General features: G+C 32.5%; 1 protein-coding gene across 1 annotated transcript in view; it reads right to left on the bottom strand.

The window, feature by feature from the left end:
- LRP1B (LDL receptor related protein 1B) overlaps window positions 1–18541 on the bottom strand; it is a 1918909-nt gene that overhangs the window by 525957 nt on the left and 1374411 nt on the right. The window contains exons 33-35 of the mRNA XM_047084146.1: window positions 16826–16970; window positions 12285–12406; window positions 10686–10817 (exon numbers count right to left, since the gene is read on the bottom strand). Of these exons, the coding sequence (XP_046940102.1) occupies window positions 10686–10817; window positions 12285–12406; window positions 16826–16970 (399 nt within the window). The remainder of the gene's footprint in view (window positions 1–10685; window positions 10818–12284; window positions 12407–16825; window positions 16971–18541) is intronic.

Raw genomic sequence — 18541 nt, 5'->3', positions numbered from 1 at the left:
AAAAGCTCATATATCCATATAATCAAATATAATTTGGCAAAAGAAAAGAGTAATGAAGTACTGATATATGCTACAATATGGATGAACATTATGATAAGAGAAAGAATTCAATCACAAAGGACCACATATCATGTGATTCCATTTGTATGAAATGCCTGGGATAGGCAAATATGGGGAGACAGAAAGTAGATTAGTGCTTCTTCCCTTAAGATTTATGAGTTGGAAGAGATATGAGAATTACTAATGATTATGAAGTTTCCCTTGGTTGAAGTTCTAAAATTAGATATTGGTGATCGTTGCACAACACTGTGATCAAATCAATGACTTGTTATTTTTTCAACACATGGATTCTATGGTATGTAAATTATGTCTGTAAAAACTTGTTAAAAAAAAAGGAAATTTGAGATTGAGGAATTAGCACAAATGTTGAAAAAAGATTTACAGTCCAAACTTGAAAATAATCAAAATGTCCAAAATTATTGGAAAAGTCAAAACGAATGTAATCTACATGATATAATAATGTACTCCTGTTAAAAGCAGTATTCACAGATTGTTAATCATAACATAGCAAACTGTTCATGTTAAAATGGTAAATAAAAGGAGCAAAACAAAATCTTATCAATGATAAGATTTGTATTTAAAAAACAGCACAAATATCAATATGTCACAATATGATCTCACTTACACATCGAATTTAAGAAACAAAACAAATGAGCAAAGGAAAAAGAGAGAGAGAGAAACCAAGAAACAGACTCCTAACTATACAGAACATATTGATGGTTACCAGAGAGGAGGTGGATGGGGGAATGGGAGAAACATCAGATGAAGATTAAAGAGTACACCTATAATGATGAAAAAATAAAATAAAATAAAATAAAATGATAAAAAGATTAACACACCAAGATATTAATACTTGCTGTCTGTTTAATAGTAGTAGTACGATTTTTATTACAATTTTATTTCATATTTCCTAATTTTCTAAATTTCCTATAATGTATGATTTTAATAAAGAATTTTTAAATAAATGAAAGTACTTATTTAATTATAAATTGATATCTGTCATCATGAGTGTTTCCTGAACTAATGACTATTGCTCCTCAAACATATTTTAATAACATTTATTGGTTGAGCTGGTAGATGTCCACTTTTCATTCAATCATCACTATTTTGAGTTAGCAGGATTTCACATGAACACTGAAAATAACTGAGTATGCAACTATAGTCACTGGTGTCCTGTATTATAACTATAAATTTCAATCTGAGCTAAGTGAGATCAAAATATCAGTTATTTTGCCACTAAAATAGTATTAAGGGAGAACAATGAATGGAAAAAACCCCACAAATCTATCATCACAATTTAAATACGGTTGCAAATAAGAATGACCATTAGAACTTAGCTCTTATCCCTACTAATCAGAGTAATATATTATAGGTGACAAAATAAAATTTTTGAATCCTTTTATTCAGAATTTTCAAAAAAACTTTTCTTATATAGTTAGAACCTTGAATTACTATGAAATCATCAATTCTTTTTAGTATATTAATTGTGAAGAAAGCAGCAACAAAAATGGAATCTCCCTGTCAACATTTGGTTTTCTCTTGAAGAAAAGAACAGATTCTATAGTACAGGCTACTTTCTATGCTTACACTATGCAAGCCTAACTCTGATTTTGTTCACATAGGTTTTAGTGACTGTTGACTAAGAAAATAGATGTATTTTTTTTTAAACCAGCCTATAGGTTATTACTGTTGAAGTTGTTAATATTGGAAGTTGAATAGTGAAAAAGCTGAAAGAAACCAAGAGAAATCATTATTCAGAAGAAGTTGTTTGTCTTAACTCTACAATGCTCTAGAGCCAGAGATTCATAACACTTAAATAATCTATTCTAGTGCTCAATACACTTACAACCAACTTCCATTTGTGGTTCCATCCGGATTTTTTCCTACTTAATTTACATCTAGCTCCTCTCATTCAGTCCCTAGTAAAAATAAATAAATAAATAAATAAATAAATAAATAAATAAATAAATAAATAAACTTCTAGGATAAAGCAATCAACTTTATTTTGTTTTTCAATGTAGTCCCAGATGAATTCACTGACAGAATGTTTTACTCATAGCAAATGATGGAAGATAACATGCCATCCTTAGATTTGCATAATTCCTCTTGTGCACCATGGTAGGCATAAAGAACTGGTGATTGTGCCAACTAACTACTTCAGAGTTCCCTTTCTGGCCACAAATCTCTGGAAAGGGACACTTGATGCAATGCTAGAACCCATTCTAAGTGTAGTTAACATCAGTCAACACTCAGTCTGTATTGGTGACAAAAAAGAAAGTAACTACACTAACAATTCTGTTCATGTTACACACCTTTATATCCCCCAGGCAATCCTAGATAGCTATAAAAATTTTCTTGAAAGAGCTTTTCTTAAAGAGCTTTTGTGCCAGAGAGTTGTCAGGAGAAGATTTAGTGTAAGTTACTATTACATGAAGACTTTTCTGGACACTGGTCAAAACAAAAGTGTAAAAGGAGGGGGGGTGGTGGAGGAAGTTGTTGGCTTTTGTTAAAGGATTTAAGTCATAACACAGATGCTACCTAAACAGTGACATCATTGATAGCCTGAACCAACCGTCAAAATTTGTCTCTTAGACAATAATGTGTGGTGATAGTAGGGATAAAACATCAGTAATACTAATGAAGAAACCAGTGATTCCCAACACCTGGAATTGAGTCTCTTCTTTCATGCTTTCCCTTTGAGTGTGGGATGTACCTAGATGCTAGGTCCTAATAAATAGAATGTACCAAACATGATGAGATAACACTTCTGCCATTAGGTTACAAAAGGTTTAGCTTTCACCTCGTGTGTGCCATTTCTCACTGTATTGTTCACTAGCCCAAAGGGAAGCTGGCAATCACGTTGTGAAGTTTCCTATCCTAGGCCCACGTAACAAGAAACTGAGGTCAGTATTCAGTGAGGAACTGTGACCTCTGTCAAACAGCTCACAAGGAACTGAACCCTGCCAACACCCACATGAACTTGGAAGCAAATTCTCCCTGGTTGAGCCTCCTGATGAGAGCATGTCTCTGGCCAACATCTTGATTGCAACCTTATAAGCTGACCTATAGAAGCTATAAGATAATAAAAGTTTATTGCCTCAAGTTGCTAAATTTTGGTAGCTTGCTATGTAGCAATAAATAATACAAATATAGGGGACATTCTTTTTTCTTCCCCTTCCCCTTTAAATCATGATCATCATCATTTCCCTTACTGACCTCTCAGATGAGGCTGTACTATTCGTCTTCTGTCCCTAAGTTTAGCAGGGGCTATCCTATACTTGGAGACCATATTATCATCATTCCCCCCAAATACCAAGCCCTGATACTGTGAAATATCTTTACCAATCATCACTGCAATAGGACTAAAATTCTCATTATGAAATTATTAGGGATCCAATGTTGGTTACTTAACTACTGGTTATTTGATTCATTATTTATGTCAAACTAAGGGCAAAAACTCAAATGCAAATCCTGATTGCAGAATTTCATTTGAGCATCTCAAAGTAACCAACTTTCTTCTGCATCCATATTTTATTCCCAAACCCACTTTCTTCACTGTTAAAATGAACATTCCACCTGCCTCAACAGATTATTCTGATTAATTAAATGGCATAAATACAAAAAGTTTCCCAACAACATTCCTATAATATAGTAAGTGTTCAATAAGTATTGAGGTTCTTTGATGTTATTTTCATCTTTTTTCTCTTCCAAACTTCCTACTTCTAACTCTGTTTGGGTGATTAATTCTATTTCTAGCCTTTCTTCTTAAAATTTTCTTTTTAATGTTTCTTTATTTTTGAGAGAGAGAGAGAGAGAGAGAGAGAGAGAGAGAGAGAGAACAAGCAGAGAAGGGGCAGAGGAAAGGGAGACACAGAATCCAAAGCAGGCTCCAGGCTCTGAGTTGTCAGCACAGAGACCAATGTAGGGCTGGAACTCATGAGCTGAGCTGTGACATCATGACCTGAGCCAAAGTCAACTCTCAACCAACTGAGCCACCCAGGAACCCTATTTCTAGCCTTTCTACTTCAGCCAAGTCCTTCTTCTAAAATTAGTAAGGAATTCATGGAAATAATTAGTTCTTTATTCTTCTAAAGTCCCCAAAGAATCCACTTATTACACTTGTTACTTATTGTCCCTGGAGAAGAAAAAAGCAAAATGATAAAAAGGAATTAAAGATCCACTGTTTATGACCAGTCCAGAATCAATTAAATAACTTCCATTTTTCTCTATTAACTAGAAAATTGTCTACTTGATTAAAAACTAATGATCAATAATCTTAGAAGCTGAAGCATACCTCTTTTATTTTTTTTAAAAGAAAGGGTGTCAAAAAGAAAAATAGACTAATATATTATTGGTTTTCTTAAAATGGGGGAAAACACTTTTTCAAGGTTAAAACACTTTTTTAAAGTCACAATTAATTAACAGCACTAATGGTATCAGTGTACCTAAGCTAAAGGAGACCTCTACATTATCATCTGACCTGTTACCAGGACTGAGCTTCTGGGAATAAACAGGTGGCAATCTATTGTCTACAAGTCAGAGGACAGGGTAATTTGGAAAACCTCCAGAAGACTGACCTATCTATAAAAATACTTTCTTCACAATTTTTTAGTGGTGCTTTAGTTGTATTTATAGTATGGGTTAAGATACTGTGCTTTGCTCAAACACACTTGTAAATCTCTTAGCAGCTATTAATAATTTACTGTGAATTAGTGTAGTAGGGCCTTTTGAGGATAGGTTTCATGCTAACTCAGTGTTGATAAGGAAAAGAGTACAGAAATATATTAGACTATCAAATATGAGTGTAGCTTTGCTGAAAAGAATCCTTAGCCACTAAAAAGAAATATAGCAGCATATACTAACTCAGGAGAGGGAAAAAGAGAGGTATCAAAATACAGAATGGATGTGCTTTGCATGAATTAGTCTGAAGCTGGTGTTGACAGGTTTTACTTTCATGAAGAGTGCTAACTGCCTGAGACATTCTCTCAGTAAGACGAAAGTTGATGAAAGCCTTAATCTTAGCAAGCAATCATTGTACATCTTCTGGGCTTTTGGTTTTCAGTAACCTATTGAATAATTCAGATGCCTAAGAAAGCTGTTTGTTTGTTTACATTTTGAGTTTAGAAATTATCCAAAAATGATTTGTGAGATATACACAATAATTTGTTTAACCTATAGTTCCTTATTCTATGTATGTTTATGTTATTCGTCTCCCAGGCAGTGTTGAAAAGTTTTTGCTTTCTTGTGGTAGTTACTCCTTTGCCTCTTGAAAGATATACCAGACTTTAACATCTACAAATACATACAAACCGTTCACATGATTTGAAAATACAGTCTTGAAGCAAGTTCGAAATGACAACACAAAGTAGTATTGGTTCACTGTCACAAGAACAAGAAGAAATGAACCAGTCCTAAAAATTCACTTTGTAGCCACAGAAATGGTTTTCATAAAATTGAAAAAATGTCCCAAAGCAACAGTATTATATTTCTTAAGCTATTGCTGTTAGTGACATAAAAAGAATTCTTTCTATAAATTCTTCTGTGGCTTGGTGGGTGACAAAATGGTTACTAAAAAAAAAATTTGTAAATAGTTATTTTCTAAGCTTCCAGGGAAAGAAAAAGAGACTCTCACTTGAGTGTCACCTGCTTCAATTATTAAATGGGTTTAAGGTCACATGATTCAATGATTCAGCATATGACCAAAATAAAATATAATCTTCTACAGGCGCAAATTTGCAGAAGTGCAATGAAGTGTATCAAGTAATGCCAACAATGTCTAAACAAAATTTTGTTTCAGTGGTTACAAGTGCAGGCTGGCATAGTGTAAAGAACTGGAAATAGGATCCTCCATACCATACAACCTCTTGATCTCTCTGGGTTCCAGTTTCCTTATCTGTAACTTGAGGGAATGCTACAACATGGTAGCAAATGTTCCTTCTCGTTCTAACAGTCAAAGATATATCCAAATGTTGTGGAACTATTACAGAGAGTTTATTTCATGTAAGTAGTTGACACTCAAATGTGTAAATGTGGCAATGGTATTTTGTCATATAGTTTCCTTCACTTAAATTTTCAAATAGACTTTGTTAGAACAGTTTTAGGTTCACAGACAAATTGAGTGGAGAGCTCCCACGTGCTTTCTCCTTTAATACATACACAGCCTCCCCAACTGTCAGCATCTCATTTGGAGTGGTACATTTGCAACAGCTGATAAACCTAAATTGGAATATCCATAGTTTATATTAGGATCTACAGTTCTGATCAGGGATTATTCTTCATGTTATACATTCCATGGGTTTTAAGGTTTAAGGGTTTTAAGTTATAAGGACATGTCCCTTCAGTGTCTTTTGTCTTAATAGCTACATCACTATGTCATGGTGTAAAAAAAACATTAAAATATTCTCCATAGGGAGTGCCAAGCAATGACATCCAAATAATAGTCTTTTGATGCTCTCTTGAAAGACAAAATAAACAAACAAAAAACCCTACAGATCATCCATATGTGTATTACCTCAGAAGCTATTCCTTGTTTATCTTTATCCTCCACAGCAACTTAGCTGTGATGTTTCACACCTACTAGATCATAAGCAACATGTGTTAATATTGAGTTGGATGACAAAAATTTGAACAGATATAAAAGATGAAAAAATAGAAGATTGAAATTTTCAGATAAATAATCTTTATCTTCAAGTAATATCCTAGTATGGGTTCATTATAAAAAAGGATAAATACTCTCAAAGCAGGAGAGGGGCAGGCTGAATAGAGCATTACATACTCAACACCACACTACTGACTGGAACAATGGACTTTGTTTTGAAGGTTTTTCTCCTAACTAAAATATATCTTAATTTTTTTTTTAAAGTATCTCCATTTATTTTGAAAGAGAGAAAGAGAGGTCAAAGAACGAGAGAGAGAAAGAGAGAGAGAGAGAGAGAGAGAGAGAGAGAGACAGAGAGACAGAGTGAGCGAGCATGAGTGGGGGAGGGGCAGAGAGAGAGGGAGGGAGAGAATCCCAAGCAGGCTCTGCACTGTCAGCACACAGACTGATACGGGGCTGGATCTCATGAACTGTGGGATCATGACCTGAGCAGAAATCAAGAGTTGGACACTCAACCAAATGAAGCCACCCAGGAGACCCTAAAATATATCTTTTAAAGCATCAAATCCAATATTCATTCATCAGGAGGAATATCACTCAGTAGGCAAGGATTTTCAAAGCTTATTTTTTTTTTTTCCAGTGGAATGGGACTTTTCCAGTGAAGTGATAAAAAATGCTTTGAACATTTTAAATCTAGCCACAGGGTGTTCTTTCTTCTGTGGATAGTAACCAGAATTGCTTCCTCTGGTGAAAGAAACCCTTTCACTGCAGAAAACTGTAATTCATTAGGACTCAAAGCCAGCAGGATTCAGATCTGTTAATCCTCACAAAATGTACAGGTTTGAACAATGGATTTATCTCTGTAAAACTGTGGCACTAAAATAATATGACATAAATTATGATGGTTATACTCAAGAAATGATTCTCCTTCACACCACCTACTTATTATGATAGGAGGTTTTTGTTTGTTTTGTTGTTTTTGTTGTTTAGAATAAGGAGCAACTATGCCCTTCCATTCTGTCATCTTTATCTTTGATTGATCCTAAAGTAGGGATTATGTCACAGATGTGAGTGCCATGAATGAAAGAAGAAAATATGGAATATCTGCAAAGAGAACTAATAGTGGAAGAACTTATGATCAGGTAAAACGTAACGGCGTTGGTGGGGGGAAAAAAAGTTGATGCACCAAAAACTGGTTTCTCTACTTTGCTCAGGAGTGATTCGTCATTTTGCTTCCTTCCTCCCTGGAGTAACTTCACTCTACAACAAAGCCACAGAGCTTACATATTGTCTATAATGATACTGTAAATCAAGCTGCTGACACTTACTCTGATCCTAATATATTTTCATAAAACACACTTAGTGAAGGATCAGACTGTGAAATAGATGGAAACATAAAAGGTATGTGCAGAAGTGGTTGGAAGCTCTTAATACCACCACTACCATCATCAATATTAGTGCTTTACTTGGTTCCTTATCTAAGCACTGTCTGCTGGCCTCCTAGGTTTATACTGAATGACTTCAAAGAGGTGCTATTACTTTTTGAGCTTTATTTATCTACTTTATATAATGTTCATTATCATCATTATTGAGTTCATCTTTACTAAGGAATTTTACTAATATACTCTTTCCCCTAGAAGTTAAGAAACAACTATTCTATGCAGATAACTGGACAGAAAGTACAGTATCAGTCAAGAGAACAGAAAAAAAAGAAAAACATTGCTAATTAGAAGTTTAAATATGGCTTCCAGGGCATGTTTGTAAATATATATATTACACACACATAAACCACATATGCTTACTTCTACAATTGATTACTTTCTATTATTAGATATCACTACTATCTTCTTAGCTCCCTTATATGTCAGGCACTGTGTCAAACATTTGTATACATTAATCTGAATATTCCCACACTCCATAAACTGAAGAAACTGAGCCTCAGATATATTAACTAATTTACAAACCTCACAGAGTAGTAAGAGGGTGAACTGGAATTAGAATTCTAGTTGCCTGTTGCAAAAGTCTCGCCTCTTCCAACTCTATGTTTTGCTGCCCCGAGTGTCTGTCTAATGCTCAGATTTCAAAGCAAGTTTTGTGCTGCTACTTTCTGATTAACAATAGGGATTTTAATACATTCTTGAACACTTTAATTTTATATGACTATTCCATATGCCTATATCCTTTTACATTTAGAAGAAACAGATTTTCTAAAAATGATTTCTTTCTAGAAATTTAATTTAAAAATATGGCAGGTATGATATGAAGAACACTGATGAAAAACTACTCTGATGCAAAATAAGTTTATTATGACATTAAAAATTATTGGAATTCTAGAAACAGGGAGAGTACTATTCTCTGCAAACAAAAACATTTGTTTGGCTGTGTTGTGGCACATTATATGAAACTTAACCATTTCAGGGCCAATATAAAGCCTCAGAGCGAACTTATACAAATAATCAGTCTACCCTTAAGAAAAAAGAAAATTACTAGTGATCTAATCAGAACATTTACACCAAATGTTTCAATATTTTACCTTATAGAAATTTTTTAAATACTTTCAAAAATCATTATGAAGTCTTTAAAAGAATCAAATATAGGATAACAGTTAAAACAAGGGATTATGTGTACTTACTAAAAATTATGCATATACATAACATCTTTTCAAGAAGTTCACGTTTTCTTCATTTTGCACTTTTGCATTTACTAAATCCTATATGATAAAATTCTAAAGAATAAGATGCCTATAATTAAGAGACTGGCTAGATTATGCATGGTTTTAGTGAACCTTCCAAGTATAATGAAGGTTTGATCAAAAATCACATTGTCATCTTAGCAAAATTTACATAATGCTCAATAAAATATACTATATTTGTCTGAATTTCCTTTTAGGAAACATCCTTTTAAAAATGTAGAAAGTGTGCCTCTATATGATTCCAAACATTGGGTACAAAATAATTTACTTAAGGAAAGTAAAGATCCTCAGTAACTCATTAAATGGTAGCCAGGAATTTCATTAACACATGATTAAACAAAGTGTTAGAGCTGAGGGAAACAAAATAAGCTTACAGCCAGAATCCCACATGCTGATGCTTAAGGATTTTAAGATTATAAATCTAAGAACTACTTGTTTTTTAGAATTAGATAAAATTGTCTTTACAATTACAAAAAAAAAAAAACACTGTCAACATGCATGTATATCTTCAGCACTAAAACATTAATATGGGAAACATAAGATTTAGTTGGATGAGCGGTAGAAAAATTTGCTCTTATAAAGTTAGACCCACAAGTGTAGAAAAAAAAATCTGAGTATAAATGCCAAAGCATATCTAATGCTTATACTATCTCTGAATTTAGCAATTAGCGCACACACACACACACACACACACACACACACACACGTTTACTTCAATAAATTGGACAGTGTCGACTATCAATTTCCAGTCACACATTTATGTAAGCCACAGAAAATGTTAGTGTCCAATATGCTTTTTTTTCACTGTTTGCTAAAACAAGAAGGTAAGGATAAAATCTGACTCCAAAATTATACATACCGTCTTTAAAAGTAATTTAAATGTCACAGAATTTATAATTGTTTTCTTGTTATTTGGATCTAATATTCTACTACCAATGTTAGAATAGATAATCATTCTGGAAATATTTTAAATAAGATTATGGTTTATGTATATTCTCAAACAAAATATTATATATATATTCGTATCTATAATGGAATAAAAGTAAAGGTGTCATTTTGAAAGGAGAGAAATAAAAATGAAGCAACCGATTGTCAATCATGGCATTTTCATGTATTTGCAACTCAAATGCTGTATTTTAGGAAATTTTTACTTGATTTTTTTTTCAGGAAAACATATTTAGAGCAATTTGTATTTGGCTTAAAAATTCATTACCAATTTACTTTCTTGTTCCTCATCTTGACTCTCAGAGTACAGAGGGAAAGGTTATATTTGCATCATGTTTAATAAATCAAGTAAAAACATCATATATAAATTATGAATAAAAAGCTATTTACCTGCATGAAAATCTATTCCAACAGCAAATGAAGTTCCTGATATAGGCATCAATGCATCCATTTTGTCACTTGGTTCCAGAGGTATTCCCCTGATTCCTTCATGAACAGAGTACATAAGAAATGACTCTATACCTAAATTGGAAAAAGAAAAAAAAAAGCTCCAAATGAATATTTAAAATTAAAATTATTCTACTAGCATTATTTTTAACTTTTTTTTTTAATTGCACACTACACTTCTGACTAGTTGAAAGGTAGATAGATAGATTAGTGGTTCTCAAACTTGGGTATGCATCAGAATCTCCTAGAGGACTTGTTAAAACACAGATTACCAGGCCCCCATCCAAGAGGAGAAATCATTTAAATTTTTGAAAAGTTCCTAGATAGTGACAACACTACTGATCTGGAACTAGACTTTCACAAAAACAGAGGCAGGTAATTCTTGAAAACATACCTGACCTCACAACCAAAATTCATCCCTTCTTTTCTAATGCCCAGTTACCTTGTTGTTTATATATGATAATAAACTTTGATTTTATATATAATTTTAGGTAACTATATCACTGTTACTTTTCTAATAAAGTTAGTTTTAAATCGTTTTGAACACTAAAAATATAAAAGTACTTCACTTTTACTAACACCTTGACATTCTAGCATCAAAATTATGTCCTAAAATAAACATACATAAAAGCTGACTACCAGAAGTCTGCATGCTGTTTATGACTTTTTCTAATATGCTAGAACATGTTTTTGACACATATTTTCTTATTAAAATTAGAATGCCTGGGTTTACATGGGTCTTTACTACTTACTAACTGTGTGACTCAGGCAAGCTAGTTAATCTCACTATGCCTCAGTTTTCACATCTCTAAAATGGCAATAATAAGAGACCTACCTCAAGGGTTAGTATAAGGATTAAGTGAATTAATATGTTTAAAGTATTTAGAACAGTGCCTAGTACATAAGTGCCATATAAATATTTTATTTAAAAGAAAGCATGTGATAACATTAACAAACATTCCTCATATAAGACTGAAACTTTTTAAAAATGAAATTAAGCTATGATCATTGGTTAAAAAGATCATTCTAGAACCAAATTTCTTTGAGTCTTAGAGCCAGAATCCATGAAACAAGAAATAGGAAGATGGGTCTGTTGGGTGCCAGTTCTTTGGCAGAGCTCTTCCCTCTCAGCTAAGAAATTCAGAGACCTCACAGCCTTTATGTACTTTCTCTTAAATAGTTAAAAGAAAGTAAACATAACTGGATTCAGATTGGATGGTAATTGTAACTGGTCAATTACCGCTTTTTACTTCAACCTTTGCCTATTCAAGTTAAAGGTAGCTTCTATTGGGTTTGGCTAAAAGTTTGACAATAAACTGTATTTCTTGGAAATAACTAAAAAAAAGATATGAAGCTTTAAAGAACAGTAATACTTAAAATATTTTAGGTACATTAAAAATCCTTCATATATGAGACTGAGCAGTGAACCAGAATCCAAAAAGAAGCTAATATTTTTTTTCTATTTTTTAACTACATCATGTTGCCTCAAATCTGCATGGATAAAGTAAATTCATCAGAATTAAATTTTTCAAGACCTTATACCTTGACAAGACATCCGGTTCTTTTGGAGATAATATCCCACTGTACACATGCAAGTCCTTGTAGTTTCAGATGTTGGTAAACAAAGCTGAGAACATCCACCATTATTTAGTTGGCAAGAATTGCTGCCTGAATAGAAGGAAAACAAGGAAAATAAATATAAAATTCAAGAAAAATAAAATATAAAATTTAATAAAATTGGAGTATCATTCAATACCAATAGTAGGAACAAATATTTATGCTTTTGTTGATTTATAAATGTAGCTGTTTTATATTGGTTAGTATTATGTTTGAGTGTCTTGAATAATTCGAAGTGGCATGTTATAGTTGAAGTCTGCCCTCCCAAAAAAGTGAATGGAGATCTCATGCATGGCATAGTGATTATAGACAGCAATACTATAATTAATTTATAGTATCAATTAAACTTTAATTACAATTCACAGTTGCTGAGAGACCAGATCTTAATTGTTCCCATCACGAAGAAGAAATGATAATTATGTGATATGGTAGACTTAGGAACTAATACTAAGGTGGTAATTATATTGCAACATATAAATGTATCAAATCAACACCTCATATACCTTAAACTTGTACAATGCTTTATGTCAATTATGTCTTAAAACATAAATTTAAAAATAAATAATTAAAAACTATTATTTCAAAGCAAATGATGATTCATGAGAAGATTCACAGCTACAGAAGAACAAGTGAAATTGGTTTGTCATGAATACTGTTATAGACCTTTACAATATTTTAAGATCACAGGAACTAGGAAATCTTTCTTTTTTGACTACTATATTTCACTTCAACTCTATAGTTACTTTATTTTCAGGAATACTTTATCCAAATATGTAAAATAAATCACTGTTAAATTATATTACTAACTCAATTTGAAGACTATGCTGCTAAAAGAAAGGAAGTACATATACATATACACATATATGTATGTGTATATATATATATATGTAAATATGTGTGTGTATATTATATATATATATATATATATATATATAATTTTTAAAAAGGAAATAAATTTTGCTATTCCTAGGAACATAATTCTCCCCAAATATATTTAAAACATACCCGCAAGAGTCATCTAATTAATTGGCATATTAATTCTCCTTATTCCTGTGTAGTAGCAATGACAAATATTAGTCAGGTAATCACAGGTAGGCATTCTAGAAAGATGTTCCACTGAATTTACTAGGCCCAATGTGCTAATTAAACCTGGTAGCATGACATTAAGTAATTTACAATCTTACCCAGCAAGTTCATTAAATATCCAATTTTTACAACATTTTTATTATTCTAGGACATGCAATGCCATTTACTGGATGTTCAAGCTCTAATGCGAAGTGCAGTAAATCCAGTGAGAATTACAAAGCATGATGAAAGCTATATATCAATAGTGCTCTATGGAAAATTCAAAATACCAATGCAGCTCATTATTTCTCATCTCCTGAATTCAAGACAGTCTGATGGGATTTAATTGTTCAATAGAAGCTGTCATGAGCTCTGTCATTTTTGAAGTGTGAAATACCCTCAACATGGGAGATTTCTCATCAGGAGATCTACCACATTCTCTCCTAACTTCCAATAGCTGCCAGTTCAGTCAATGACGAACTCCATCCTATATAGGACCACATACTAGGATTTGAGTTGCCTTGAACTTTTGAAATGATTACCTTTATCTCTTATATAAACTAATGAAGATTAGTTGACTTATTTCCCCTTTCCTCAAGCTGACTTTTTATATACTTATATATGAAGATAAAACCTCAGATCTCTGATTACTTTAAGAGACAGTTACATTTACTGTTATATAGCACATAGGTACATAGTTTACAGCAATGTATACTAACCTTGATCTGTAGTTATATAGACTTACAGTAATCTATACTGAACTTAAATATATTTTATTTTATAGGAAGCACATAAACATATATTAATGCAACGCCAATCTATGGACTTCTGCATTTTGTTATAGATTTATTTCAACTATTACAAAAGGCTGAAAAACTGAGAAAAGATTGACAAGAAATGTTTTAACTATAAAGTTTGAAGAAACACCAAGTGGAGAGAAGGAGAAACAAGGAAATGAAGTTAAAAAAATAGATTCAGGAAGATAATTAAAATTTCAAAAAATATAGAGTTCTATAACCTTGATGATATAAAAATATGTGAAAAAATAACGGAAAAGGAACTTCTGGGACTGTGCATTTTTAAATCTAATTGTAATAATAGCAATACATATTGTATCATACTTATTTTTTGACAAATAATAAAATTAGCCTATGTTAACAATTATGTTGTACAACAACATGCATTTCATGTATCGTTTTGGTCTCTAATAGGGAGACAGAAAGGAAAAAAATAATTGAAATGAATCATTATTTACAGTATTTATCTTTGCCTATTAAATAAAGAATTGATGTGGGAAAAGTATTAGATTTTAAAAGACAGTAATTTTGGTAGTGATTATCTGGCAAATTAGAAATATTAGCTTGGCTTAATATTTTGCAATGATACTGATGTTCAAACTTCATGCCCCAATTCCCTAGTGGAGTCAGAAAGTCCACTTGACTAACGAGAAGTCCCGGCTCTCCAGTGATCTGTGTCAAAAATGATAAATGAAGTAGCTAATTGTACTTTGAAATCCAAAGAAGTAGTAATGTTAACCTTAAATAATCCTAAATTGCTCATATTTCATAGTAATGAAGCTTTTAAGGCACCTGCCGTGATTCTGTTAATGGGATTCTCTTTAATACAGATGCTTTTATCAGCATATTTTTTCAGTAAAAATAGTATTCTCACTGAATTTTAAGCTTAGTCATATTACACCATTAATTTCTAAGTACTGCAGGTCCTTATCAATTTAGTATTACTTTCATGATGCATAAAATGCCAACTCTACTTTTGTAGGATTAAACTCTTATGAGACAACAATTTATGTACATGAGCAAAAAAGTGAGGAAACATAATAAATTTTTCCTCCAATAAACTTTATTGGGACTGTATCTAGGAATAGTCTATATATTAAACTAATATACAATTTCAAACAATGTGTTTGTTCACATTTTGATTAAAAAAATGAATATATATTTTTTAAAATGTCCTTTTTAGAAATAATGTATCTGTCCCTCTGTTGTATTTTCTAATGTGTTTTTGGGTATAATCTCATTAAGTATAGACTATGAACTAACATTTATCATAGTATTTTAAGTTTTTATTCTTTGCAAATATATCACATTGAAATCCACAAAAATGTCACAATATTTTATTTACTGAGTACCAGCATTTTATTCTCAATTATATGATATATTCCCCATGACTTGTATGCCAGTAAAATTATTTATTTTGATACAGAAATATTCCATTACAAAATTACTGGTGAAAACACTCCTGTTAATTATTATAGACAGTGATTTAAAAATATATCAGAGAGGAAATACAGTTTTATGCATAAGGGTTTGGGTATTGGTATCTTCTGAACCATGAAAGGAGCCCAGTAATCACTTCATCGTTATTTTTTATTCTAAATCAATTCTTTTAAATTTTTTCCAGGAAATTTCAGGAAGGATTTCAGACTAAAATTTGCCCATGCTTTTGTACAGGGAAGGCAACCATAAATCTGGTCTTCATTTTGTCTCTGGGATATGCAGGTATGGCTCCCAATTGGTATCACCAATAAATTCTGCCTGAATGATGGTTGTTACCGGTCTTCAGAATCAGCGATCCCCTTGGTTCACTATTTCTACCTATACTATTCTCTGTTTTGGTCTATATGTCCAACTCCTTTAGATGAAAATCCCTTTACATTTTCTTGAAATGTTTTTACTAAGAAGAAAAGTATATGAAGCTAAGGGTCTCATGGCAGAGACTGAGGTAAGGAAGTATAATACAGAGAAAGGTTTTTTCTAGAAAACAAGTGCTGCTAAATGTCATGGGTCATGAAACAAAAACTAAGAAAGGACTAGCAGGTGTGGGGCTGTCCTGGCTGGCATCTCTAATCTAATTGCCATTCGGGCAATGTGACAAGTCCACCTATGTAAACCATCTGTTAGTTCTCTCACTCCATTTCACTGCACACCATTTGGACAAGCAAAAACAAAAAAGTAAAATGCTTAGAGCCAAACAATGCAGTGCTTTTTGGATGTGAAATTCTTACGTTGACATAGTCCATTTGAAGTCCCCTGGTTCATTCAGGTTCTGGGCTTAATTATATACTGCATATATTTTGCTGGGATTTTTTCTTATTCTTATATTTTGAAATCAAGAACGTGATAAGACTTCTTTGAAGACCTGACGAATTAAGATTCCTTGGGTGGCTCTGCTAATGTTTTGAAAGCTCATTATATACCTGATGTCAAAAGAATTTCTTGTGTAGTATTAAGCAGCATTTGCCTCCCACCCACCCACCCCCGCTTTTTTTTTTTTTACCAGAAGCAAAAATACAAACCTTTCAATTGTTGAATTGAGAAAATAATATGAAAAGAGAGAACATTATATATTCAAAAGGTGGCACAAATTCATTACAGTGTGACTTGCCTTGCTGTGCTTCTTTATCGTACACTTTCATATGAACAACCCCAGAAGTCTTATTTCGTAGGACTGTGGGGTTTCTTCCATCCCTTTTGCTGCAGGTTCCCAGCTGAGCTAAGTTTTGGTCTGCCCACCACAGTTTCTTATCTATAAAAATGAAAAGATTTTTTCTATGAAAAAGATAATCATCTTATTAAATAATAATAAACAGCCAGTAAAGTATAATACTTTCTGATTTCTTTTGTTACATTCCCAAGCTCTGTGTCTAAGGGGAAAAAAATAAAATCTCTTTTATTCTTTTAAAAATACAAACCACAATGATATTTGTTTAAATTTTCCTCCTTCCTCTCCAATTAGAGATTCTTGCCTTTAACTTTTCTTTTTCGTTAAAATATAGACTATAAATAAAAGCATTTTCAAATTAATAGGGAATACAGACTACATTATTTACATATGTACACATGATCACATTAGTGCTGTACAATATCTGTAAATAAATGGCAAAATCCAACCAAATATCCAAGCAATTATAAGAAAATATTGTCCTATTTTTGTTTACAGTATGTAAGCTTTTAATAATTTGTACTCCCCATTACTGAATTCTTCATAACTCTTCATAACTCTTTTATTTTTTTGCACAACTTATGACCCTTTCTTCAAAATGTTAATAATGTAAACTGTTCAGTGTATGTGTTGAGGACACATATTGAATGTTTTTTGGTAGTAGACACTCTGTAATGTTTCATAGATTAAAAAAAAAAAAATAGTCCCAACCCTAAGGAAGCTAGCATGCTGGTGAAGATGATAGATTTATTATTATTTTATTTCAAATTATCATAGAGAAACTATAAAGAAACTATTACCAGTCTCATTTTATAGATGAAGACTCTAAGATTCATAGAGATTAATCAAATTAAAAAAAATTGTTTTTCAGCTTATTTATTTTGAGAAAGAGACAGGACGAGGAGGGGAGGGGCAGAGAGACAGGGAGACAGAGGATCCCAAGCAGGCTCCACACTGTCAGTGCAGAGTCCAATGCAGGGCTCGATCTCACGAACTGTGAGATCATGACCTGAGCCAAAACCAAGAGTCAGATACTTAAACCAACTGAGCTACCAAGGCACCCCAATCAAATTTTTATACTTTGTCTTCCTATCTCTAAAACTTGTGTTCTTTCTACAACTCCATGCCGACTATATTAAAAATTTTAAAGAGGGGTACCTGGGTGGCTCAGTTAGTTGAGCATTGGTCTTTGTCTCAGGTCATGATCTCACAGTTCATGAGTTTGAGCCCCACATCAGGATCTCTGCTACCAGTGCAGAGCCTGATTTGGATCCTCTGTCCCCCTCTCTCACTGCCCCTCCCCTGCCCACACGCTCTCTCAAAAAGGAATAAACATTTATTTTTAAAAAATTAAGGAAAGGCAGTAATCAAAATAAAGTTCAAAATTATAAAGGTTTTAAACAATTTAAACTTTTCAACAAAAGCCTAACTAATAACAATTGGGACCGCATTAATTTTTACCTAGAAGTCAAAGGTTAATTAATTTTGTGAAAAAAAAAAACCCAAAAAACAAAACAAAAAAACTCTTTACCTTCACAGTTCATTTATTCTCATTCAAATGCTATGATATTTTGACTAAACCAAGGCCTAGTTTCAGATATTTAAGAAGGATACTAATACAGATATCAACAATAATCACCCCTTACTGAATTTGA

This window comes from Lynx rufus, unplaced genomic scaffold, assembly GCF_022079265.1.
Source record: "Lynx rufus isolate CCGP_SWC_20201006 ecotype Redwood Valley unplaced genomic scaffold, mLynRuf1.p SCAF_2, whole genome shotgun sequence".
Taxonomy (NCBI): domain Eukaryota; kingdom Metazoa; phylum Chordata; class Mammalia; order Carnivora; family Felidae; genus Lynx; species Lynx rufus.
Note: the sequence above shows the minus strand (reverse complement) of the source record. Positions and strands in the feature narration are given on the sequence as shown.